The 11,018-nt window shown below is 53.4% G+C and overlaps 1 protein-coding gene across 1 annotated transcript; it reads left to right on the forward strand.

Moving 5' to 3' along the window:
• Positions 1-2,895: 2,895 nt before the first annotated feature.
• On the forward strand, positions 2,896-10,697 carry LOC135919104 (uncharacterized). Its single transcript, XM_065452829.1, has 5 exons — positions 2,896-3,048; positions 8,540-8,630; positions 8,880-9,239; positions 9,528-9,709; positions 9,957-10,697. The coding sequence occupies exons 1-5, from the start codon at positions 2,896-2,898 to the stop codon at positions 10,695-10,697; spliced, it is 1,527 nt and encodes a 508-aa protein (XP_065308901.1).
• The last annotated feature ends 321 nt before the right edge of the window (positions 10,698-11,018 follow it).

The raw sequence follows: 11,018 nt of genomic DNA on the forward strand, positions 1-11,018 counted from the left end.
TCCAACACCTCTCTCCGTTCGAAATCTGATTTCATAACTGCACACAAGAGCCCTCACCTGCCAAAATGCGAGTGCTGCGGTGTCGTTACGATATCCATTTGCGATCGCTGCTGGGTCCAGCAGACGTAATCCGCAAGCACCTTCGACTACACAACACACTCGTATACTGCGTACATGCGCTCAGAGGCACCTTCACTGGGCAAGCGATGACAAGCGATGAATTGTGTCGCTGGGGAAGCACGCACTTTTCGCAATGTATCGCAGAGGCTTCGCGCACAAAGATAAACTGGTACATTTTCACTGAACTGCGTCACTACGCACTCTAAAATAACATACCGCCATGTAGCAGCGACAGCCGCTGTGTCGTTTTTAGTCGGTAAAGCGGGGGCCATAATAGCCTAGTGAAGCGCCTGCGATGAACAGCCGTACCGCGGCGCTGCGTTTTTATTCCCCTAATAGAGAAGGAGTTGCCATGACCCTCCATGGATCATGACCGACTTTATTGAGAATAGCACTCCAGCGCCGACTTATCACCGTATGAATGCCCTCGTGCGTGCGACCCGATTCCATGTACCGCTTCTAAGCTTTCGCCTCACTGTCGCCACTCGCGGCAAGAAGTGCAAAATTTAATAATTGGCTCGATCTCCGTTTGTCATCACACATTTCTAGCGTTGAAAACGAGAAACAGATACTTAAAGAAATAAAAATGTTCGTTATTTTATTTGTTGTATTTAACGTATTCGTTTGAGTGAAAGTGTAGGTGCAATAATGCGCCGCATGTACCCTGTTCGCATTCGATGGAGGAAAGACAGATAGTGCTCGAAAGAGGAGGCACGCCCTTGACGCGCCCGGGAAAGGCGTGGCAAGCGGCTCACGGCAAGTGTGCAGACAGACAGCGGGACGGTCACGGTATCGCTATGTTGTGATAATCCATTGATAACAATACGCGACGCTGGCGCGTTTCGTTGCGCAGCCTTCTGCGCTTGAAACGTGGAAGCAGCGTGCCACGCAGGGTGCGCTCATGTTGTCATACGCGGCTTTTTGTCTACATATTTTTTTGCCTGCACCTTCGGCGCGTTCCGCGCTATCTCCGTTCACTGACTGCCGACGAGCAAACTCGGGTAAAACTCGGCGCATGCTGCATAGCACCCCAGTCCCAAAGAATACTGTGACACAAAGATGTGGGGCTCCCGCACCGCAGGAGGGCACGCGCAAAGGTCGGCGCCACGAAAGACGATGAAATTAGTAAGCTGCACGCTCAGGTTCTGGCCCGCCATTAAAGAGAAGCGGCTATTTTACAAAACTCCGTCTCCAATATACGTTACATTTTTCTGGTGAAGGGGCGGGGCACATGCTACCCCTCCCAGACCGAGCACCGTCTGCAAGCCCTGTACGAAGTGCGGTCGAGCTGACTCCTGTGTACGTACGGACAAGCCGCCGACTTCAAGGACTCCCGCCTGAGTACGAGCCTCTACCCAATCAAGTCAGAAGGAGGAGTACATCGGTTCCATCTTCTTCCTCGACCGCGCCGACCGAGGTCATCCTCAACCAGCCACGAATCCCCACGTCCTTCCATGGGGACCCCTTCGAGGATGTAGAAGACTAGCTCGATCACTTTGAGCGTGTCACAGAATTCAACGGCCGGACTCCAGAGCGCAAGCTACGCAACACCTACTTTGCCCTCGAGGACTATGCGCACACATGGTTTGAGAACCGTGAGGTGGCCGTATAGACATAGGACGAATTCCGACGGCAGCAAATCGGCACATACGCCAGCCTCAATCGCAAGGAGCGAACTGAATCTGCAATTCAGGCGAGAGTACAGAGGCCGAACGAAAGCGTCGCAATGTTTGTCGAAAATATGTGCCGACTTTTCCGACGCACGGATCCATCCATGCCGGAAAAAAAGAAGCGCAGGAGTTTGATGCGCGGTGTCAAGCAAGAGTTATTCGGTGCCCTTATACGCAACCCACCAAAGACCGTTGCAGAGTTTCTCGCGGAAGCCGTGTCAATGGAAAAGGCACTGCAGCAGCGAACAAGGCAGTACAATCGCGACGTGTCGACGCTATCGCGTGACTCTCTCGCTATACCCCTGGACAATGCCGACGCCTTGCTGGAGCTCATTAGGCTATTGTTCGAGAAGAGCTCCAAAAGCTTCAGGTGGCTGCAGCATCGGTACAGCGACTCGCTCTGGCTGAAGTCACCCGGGAGGAAATCAGGCAGTCCAAGTCCAAGAGCGAGGCGAGACACCACAGCACGAGGTACGGCAGCCACAACCACGCATGTAATATTGACACGTGTACTTATCTTTATCGGGCGACAAGTTTCACCGCCTAACAAATATTATCGCACAGTGCAGGACGCGCTTGCATGTGTCGGAAGTTTCTGGAATGTTATCGATGGTTCCATCCACTGCCTGTTGTCGCCGAACCTTGCGTAATCTGATTGCATGTATGCGCGACGCGAATAGCGTAGAACTTTGTGGAAGGCATGCAGGTCCTAGCGATTACTCTGGAACATTCGACGACTGATCTATAAAAGCCGACGCGCTTGACCCGCTGATCAGATTTCGACGACCGCCGATTGTGTTCACCGCTACCTCTGTTCTTTGAGTGTAGCCTGTTTTTGAGAGCACAAGTTCGCCAAATAAAACGCTCGTTTCGTTAATCAAAGTTTTGTTGCCTTCCTAACCATCACTACCCCTAAATATCTCGCGGAGGTGCTAGTGCGTTCATGTACCGAACGCCCCCGCAAAGTCGCGATCCAAGCCCGAAGCCCGAGGACAAAACCAACATCGCCCAAGACCCGCGTGCTAGCCGCAGACTGCAAGGACTGCCCCCAGAGCACGGACTAGTACCTGAGACGACAAAGAAGGTCGTGGTTAAAACAATCCCAATGGCTGCTCCTGCGTCCCCCGTTATCCTACAACAACCTCGGGACCCACCGACCTTCCATGGAGCAGCGACTGAAGACCTGGAATCCTGGCTGGAGTTCTACGAACGAATCACGACTTTCAACAACTCGGACTCCGACGACAAGCTGTGGCATGTATACTTCGCCTTAGAAGACGCCGCCAGGACGTGGTTTCAGAACCGGGAGTCGACCTTCACAACATGCCACCTGTTCCGTAGCGGCTTCCTGCGCACTTTTTACGAGCATCGTGCGCAAGGAAAGGGCCGAAGTCATAAGGGACGCCCAACTGCGGCTACCTAACGAGAACGTTCCCATATTCATGGAAGAAATGAACAGTCTGGACCGCCACGCCGACCCGGATATGCCCGAGGAGAAGACAGTCCGCCTTCTCATGTGGGGTGTGAAGGAAGAACTTTTCGGCGCAATGATATGAAGCCCACCGAAGACCGTAGAAGAGTTCCTTCGTGAGGCCACCAGCATCGAGAAGACACTCGAAATGCGGAAACAGCAATTCAACCGCCGCATGACCTCTACCAATTACGCAGGAATTCAATCACTGGCCACCGACGATCAGCGCGAGACTATCAGCGCGGTCGTACGGGAAGCGCTGCAGAGATTGTACCCCAGGTCGCAGCCTCAAGTAGCCTCGAACGCCGAAATCGTCAAAGATGAGCTTGAGCGATCGCTTGGAGTTCCTGAGCTGCAACCACATCCCCAGCCGGAAGCGATGGCCTAGGCCGCCGTCGCCCGCCATCAAGGCCCCCCTCCATGACCAGGCCACGGCGCTACAACACCGCAATTCCGTCGTCCACCACCGCCACGGCCAGCCCACCCGCCCGTCATCCAGCGCCACTACGCGAGGAAGACGACCATTTGGCGCGCTCCTGATCACCGCCCGCTCTGTTACAACTGCGGAGAAGCGGGTCACGTCTACCGCCGATGCCCATACCGGGAGATGGGTCTGCGAGGGTTCGCAGTGAATGAGCCGCGACCACAGCTTGGTGAACGACCTCGTGATATCGCCGACTACCTCGCCACCACTCAGTGGAGCCCTAGACGACCATCCCGTTCGCCATCACCGTCGCCGCAGCGCCGACCATACATCGGCCCAGCCCGGGACTGGTCTGCGAGTACATATCCGGAAAACTAAAAGCAGCAACTTATGGAGGTGCGGTTGCTGTTCGTCGAACTGACGCAGATCCTCTGCCGCCGATGAAGACGCCAAAAATACCTCGACGACATAACGACACGCCGCCGTCGCGACGAAGTCTGGAAGCAAAGAATACGCTGACGAAAGACGACCTGACGATGCCACGTATGAGCCACAGGCCAACGCGACGCAGCCGTGATCCGACGCCAAGACCTAACTGTAACGCGAGACAAAGAACCACCGACTTCGACGTGCTTCTCGACGGCCACGCAGTCACCGCCTTAGTAGACACAGGAGCCGATTACTCCATCATGAGTGGACCCGTTGCCGCCCATTTGAAGGCAGTTAAGACTGCATGGGAAGGCCCTCAAATACGGACTGCTGGAGGACACCTCATCACGCCGACTGGAATCCGCACGGCTAGATTTACCGTTCATGACCGTTCTTAGCCTGCCACCTTTGTTATCCTCCAACAGTGTTCACGAGACGTCATTCGCGGGATGGACTTCCTGCACCAACACGGCGCAATCATCGACCTGAAGTCGAAGTCGATAACGCTGTCGGAAGATCAAGCGATACCGCTGGAGAGCTCTCGCAGCCACCATGCCTGAAGCGTGCTCGAATGTCAAGTCAGCATCCCGCCTCGCTCCAGCATTGTCATTTCCGTGGGCACCAAAACACCTTCCGACGTAGAAGACATCATCGAGGGTGACCGTCGTCTACTGCTAGACCGTGAAATTTGCGTCGCAAGAGGAATCGCTCGACTGTACGGAGGAAAAACTGAAGTGTTCCTGACAAACTTCAGCAATGAGTTCGAGCACATCAACAAGGGCACGACGATCGCGTACATCGAGGAAACTCTGGAAGCCAGTAATGCGTTTGTCCTCTCGGATTCGCCTCATTTACCCTGACGACCATGGTTCCCGAACCAGATTGCGACATTAATTCAGGACTCCCCACGATTAAGCAAGGACAGCTCAAAAGTCTGCTCCGACGATACAAAGGCTGCTCTTCGACGTCATTGAGAATTCGACAAACACCAGTCGCAAAGCATCGCATGATCACCGAGGAGTGCGCTCGACCACTCGGCCAGAGCCCTTACCGAACTTCGCCACAAGAACGTGAAGCTATAAGGGAACAAGTTGACGAAATGCTACGCGACGACATCATCCAGCCTTCGAAAAGCCCGTGGGCATCCCCTGTTGTCTTGGCGAAGAAAAAGGACGGAACCTTACGTTTCTGCGTCGATTATCGTCGACTGAACAACATCACAAAGAAGGATGTATGCCCTCTACCACGGATAGACGACGCATTAGATCGACTCTGCAACGCAAAATACTTCTCGTCCACGGACCTCAAGTCTGGCTACTGGCAAATATAAGTCGACGAGAGAGATTGCGACAAGACCGCCTTCATCACGCCAGACGGACTGTACGAGTTCAAGGCCATGGCATTCGGACGGTGCTCGGTGCCTGCAATGTTCCAGCCCGTCATTGACATGGTGTTAGCAGGATTGAAGTGGCAGACCTGTCTTGTTTACTTGGATAATCACCTTAGGTGGCTTGCGACAGTACTAGAGGCCATCAAGTCATCAGGGCTCACTCTGAAGCCAGAAAAGTGCCGCTTAGCTTATGATGAGCTTCTAAATCTGGAGTCCGCCCCGACCCGCAGAAGACTGCTGCCGTCAGAAGGTTCCCACAGCCCGTCGAAAAGAAGGCAGTGCGTCGAATCCTTGGGATGTGTGCCTACTACAGCCGCTTTGTCAAGGACTTTTCACGCATCGCTGTGCCGCTGACATAGCTAACTAAATGTGACGTCGAGTTCAAGTGGCAAACGCCGCAGGCTAACGCATTTCAAGAACTCAAACGACGCATTTAGTCGCCGCCCGTACTTGCGCACTTCGACGAGGACGCCGATACCGAAATCCACACTGACGCCAGTAGCCTAGGCCTCGGTGCAGTCCTAGTCCAGAAAAAAGATGGACATGAACACGTGATAGCTTACGCTGGCCGGTCGTCAAAAGCGGAAGTCAGTTATTCAACAGCCGAAAAGGAATGCCTTAATTGCCATCGTTTAGGCTACAGCGACATTTCGCCCTTACCTATATGGCAGGCCATTCAAAGTCGTCAGCGACCATCACGCCTTGTGTTGGCTAGCGAATTTACAGGATCCTTGAGGACGGCTGGCGCGGTGGATCCTAAGACTACAAGAATATATCATTGTAACCTATAAGTCCGGACGAAAACACTCTGATGCCGATTGCCTATCACGCGCCCCCATTGACTCGCCGCCGCAAGATGACGAAGATGACGACGCATTCCTTCGCATTTTAAGCGCGGAAGACTTCGCTGAACAGCAGCGAGCAACCCCGGAGTTGAAAAACCTCGTCGAGTATTTGGAAGGGCGCACCGACGGTGTCCCTAAGGCATTTAAGCGAGGATTGTCTTCGTTCTCGCTTCAAAACAGCCTACTCGTAAAGAAGAACTCACCAGTGCGCAACAACTACCTTCTTGTTGTCCAGTCAGGACTGCGTCCAGAAGTATTGCACGCCCTACATGACGATCCGACCGCTGGACACCTCAGATTTTCCCAGACACTATCGAGGATAAACGAAATGTATTATTGGCTGCACCTGATCACCGACGTCGCCCGTTATGTCAGAACATACCGAGACTGGCCAGCGGGATTACTACAGCCAATCGAGCCTCCTTGCCGACCATTCCAGCAGATCGGGATGGACTTGGGACCCTTTCCTACGTCAACAACCGGAAATAAGTGGATCGTCGTGGCGACAGACTGCCTCACCCGCTTCGCTGAAACTAAAGCATTGCCGCAAGGCAGCGCAGCTGAAGTGGCGAAATTTTTTGTCGAAAACATCCTGCTGCGACATGGCGCCCCAGAAGTCCTCATCCCCGACAGAGCAACGGCCTTTACAGCGGAGCTCACCCAAGCCATTCTGCAGTACAGTCAGACGAGGCACAGGAAGACAACTGCCTGCCACCCACAGACGAATGGTCTTACGAAGCACCTGAATTAGACCCTCGCCGACATGCTAGCGATGTACGTCGACGTCGAACACAAGACCTGGGATGCCGTCCTGCCGTACGCAACCTTCGCTTACAGCACGGCGGTGCAAGAAACAATACAGATCAGGCCATTTAAGCTGGTTTACGGCAGCAACCCGACGACGACGCTCGACGCCATGCTGCCGCACGTCACTGACGAGCAGAATCTTGACGTCGCTACCTATCCCCAGCGCGCCAAAGAAGCCGGACAGCTCGCCCGCTTACGGATCAAGAACCAGCAGCGTACCGACAGCCGACACTCCCACCTCCGACGACGCTTAGTCGAGTGGCAGCCCGGCGACCGTGTTTGGGTATGGACCCCGATACGCCTACGAGGACTGAGTGAGAAACTATTGGGACGCTATTTCGGACCCTACAAGGTCATCGGACGTATTGGCGTGCTTGACTATGAGGTAGTGCCATACGGCATTTCGCATTCACAGCGGCGCCGCGTACAATCTGAAGTGGTCCACGTGGTGCGTCTCAAACCCTTTTACGGACGCTGATGAACTTCCTTATTTTGTTTTCTTTGCTACGAGTGCTTTTCTTTGTTACTTGCGTTTGTGCGTAGCATCGGGTCGATGCTATATAAGAGGGGGGTATTGACACGTGTACTTGTCTTTATCGGGTGACACGTTTCACCGCCTAACAAATGTTAACGCACTGCGCAGGACGCGCTTGCTTGTGTCAGAAGTTTCTGGAATGTTATCGATGGTTCCATCCGCTGTCTGTTGTCGCCGAACCTTGCGTAATCTGCTTGCATGTATGCGCGACGGGAATGGCGTAGAACTTTGTGGAAGGCATGCGGGTCCCAGCTATTACTCTGGAACATTCGACGTCTGATCTATAAAAGCCGACACACTTGACCCGCTGATCAGATTTCGACGACCACCGATCGTGTTCACCGCTACCGCTGTTCTTTGAATGCAGCCTGTTTTTTGTGGGCACAAGTTCGCCCAATAAAACACTCGCTTCGTTAATCACAGTTTTGCTGCCTTCCTAACCGTCACTACCACGTGACAATATGCGGAAGCTGCGCGAAGTTCGTTGTCCCCGATTTTTCGCGATGTGATCGGCGTGCCGGACTTTCATGGTGTGCGCGCCGTTGAACAAGCAACTGGCGACTTCAGGCCTCGCCGCACGCCATTCATGGCTGAAACACGACCGCCCCGCAAGAGCGACGTATGGCGCACCGCAGACCGGAGGCCCTTATGTTTTCATTGCGGTGAAGCCGATCACCTCTACAGGGCTTATCCTTACCACCGAGCTGGGCTCTGTGGATTTTCTCTAAATGATCCGTGCCCGCGCAATGGTGAACGCCCCTCGACATTGAAGCATACCTCGCGGACGCCAGGACCTCGTTCGCCCCACGATTCCGTGAACCTTGGTCACCGTCACCCACCCGAAACAGGCCTTCCAGCCCCCTATTCACGCCGAGAGCAACGAGGCCTCGCTCACCAAGCCCAGCCTCCCGGGAAAACTGAGTCCAGGGACCTGCGGAGGTGAGGTCACTGACGTTGCGAACACTGAAGATCCTCCACTACGACGGCCGCGATATGACGTAATTGAGACGCAGAGAGAGCAGTGTAGTTTAGTGTCAGTATCCTGCGACGTACCAGTTACCATAGATGACCACGAAGTCACGGCGTTCATCGACACGGGTGCGGACACGTCTGTTATGAGCCAGAATCTTGCGCGTATACTGAACAAACTTTTGACGCAATGGACCGGAACTCAGATTTGTACTGCAGGAGGGCATCTCATAACTCCAATGAGCCGGTGCATGGCACGAGTCAACATTTGGGGCTTCACGTACATCGGCGATTTCGTCATTCATCCTGAATGTTCAAAGGGCCTCATACACGGCATGGATTTTCTTCAGGTGAACGGTGCCATCATCGACCTGCAAGAGTCTAGAGTCACCTTCGCTACTACGCAAGCCATAGCGAACATTAATGACAACGACCATGACGTCGCGCTTCGCGTAGCTGACGATCACGTCACGTTGCAGCCCAAGAGCAGCGCCCTTACCCTTGTCCGATGCGACATGGAGGCAGACGCCGAAGGAATTGCTGAGGCAAACATGCCCCTGCTACTTGAACGCCTCATTTGTATAGCCAGAGGGCTTCTTCAGGTGCGAAACAAATGTTCAGTCGTTTTGCTAACAAACTTTAGCAACGAGTATCGGTATGTACTGCGAGGAACGACAATCGCATTTCTTCGCGAAATCACTGACGTTACTGGCATTGCCACATTGGAAACCGCATCGTCTCAGCAATCTGAGTTACCCAGCCTAAAAGAACGGATTCATTTTAACGCCGCTTTGCCAGACCATCAGAATGACCGTCTACTGAGCCTCGTGAATGAATCTGCTGACTGTTTTTCAACGTCATCCAAAGTGCGGCGCACGTCCATCACAAAGCCCCGCATCATTACGGACAAGTCCGCACGTCCTGTTCGTCAGCATCCTTACAGAAAGTCTCCAGTGGAAATGGAAGCGATCAAGTATCAGGTGAAAGAGATGCTCCAAGACGACGTGACCAAGCTGTCCACCAGCCCGTGGGCCTCGCCTGCAGTGCTAGTCAGAAAGAAAGACAACACGCTACGCTTCTGTGTATATTACAGAAAGTTGAACCATGTCACCAAGCGCGATGTTTCACCATTGCCTTGCATCGACGACGCATTGGATCGTCTACAACATGCCACGTTTTTTTCTTCGTTGGGTCTTAAATCAGGGTATTGGCAAATTGCAGCTCATGAACAGCACCGGGAAAAAAACAGCGTTTGTGACACCTGACGGTCTGTGTTTCACACCTGCCACCTTTCAGCGGATGATGGATACCGTGCTTGCTGAACTCAAATGGCAAACCTGTCTCGTATACCTGGACGACATCGTCGTGTTCGCGAGCACGTTTGACGAACATTTCGCACGGCTCGAGAGTGTCCTCGCAACGATCAATACTGCCGGCCTCACCATCAAGCCTGAAAAATGCTACTTCTGGTTCCAAGAGCTCAAGTTTCTTGGCCATGTCGTTGGTCCTCAAGGCATCCGACCAGACCCCGACAAGTTAGCTGCCATCGCCGAGTTTTCACCACTCACAGACAAGAAGGCTGTCCAACGCTTTCTTGGTTTATGGGCATATTATAGGCGCTTCGTCGAGGGATTCTCGAGAATCACTCAGCCTCTGACACAGCCTACACGCGACGATGTGCCTCTCATTTGGGCGTGCGAGCAGCAGCAGTCGTTCAATGAATTTCGCAAGTGTTTGCAAGAGGCCCCCATACTTGCTCATTTCGACGAAGACGCCGACGCTGAAATTCATACTGACGCCAGCAATGCGGCTCTCGGCGCAGTTCTTGTACAGTGGCAAGCTGGTGTGGAACGCTCCATCGCTTATGCAAGCCGCAGTCTCACGAAGGCAGAGAAGAACTACTCAACCACTGAAAAAGAATGCTTAGCGGTTGTTTGGGCATTTCGTAAATTTAGACCCTGCTTGTACGGTAGACCCTTTGAGGCTGTCCGCGATCACCACGCCGTGTGCTGGCTTGCCAACCTCAAGTCTCATTGAGGCAGACTAGCCCGTTGGATCCTGCGCTTACAAGAGTACGATATTACAGTTTTATACCGATCTGGAAGAAAGCACAGTGACGTTGACTGTTTGTCACGCTCACCACTCCCGACGACGTCATCGGACCCTGACCATGACTTGCCATTTGTCGGCATTATCGACGACATAAAGATGGCTGAGCACCAGCGCGCAGACACTGAGCTGCTGCCGCTGATCGAGCACCTCCAAGGAGCTGAAGGTGTTTTACCCCGCTCGCTCGAGCGCGGCTTATCATCATACTACTTGCACAACAACGTCCTTTACAGGAAAAACTGCGGAAGA

Source organism: Dermacentor albipictus, chromosome 1, assembly GCF_038994185.2.
Source record: "Dermacentor albipictus isolate Rhodes 1998 colony chromosome 1, USDA_Dalb.pri_finalv2, whole genome shotgun sequence".
NCBI lineage: Eukaryota > Metazoa > Arthropoda > Arachnida > Ixodida > Ixodidae > Dermacentor > Dermacentor albipictus.

Bases quoted from the DNA above. Each gene is read 5' to 3' on its own strand.
- LOC135919104 (XM_065452829.1), top strand. From the start codon at position 2,896: ATGGCTGCTCCTGCGTCCCCCGTTATCCTACAACAACCTCGGGACCCA. The intron at 8,631-8,879 runs GTGAGGTCACTG...TTTGTACTGCAG, and splicing joins GAGTCCAGGGACCTGCGGAG to GAGGGCATCTCATAACTCCA. The intron at 9,240-9,527 runs GTATAGCCAGAG...CGTCATCCAAAG, and splicing joins GCTACTTGAACGCCTCATTT to TGCGGCGCACGTCCATCACA.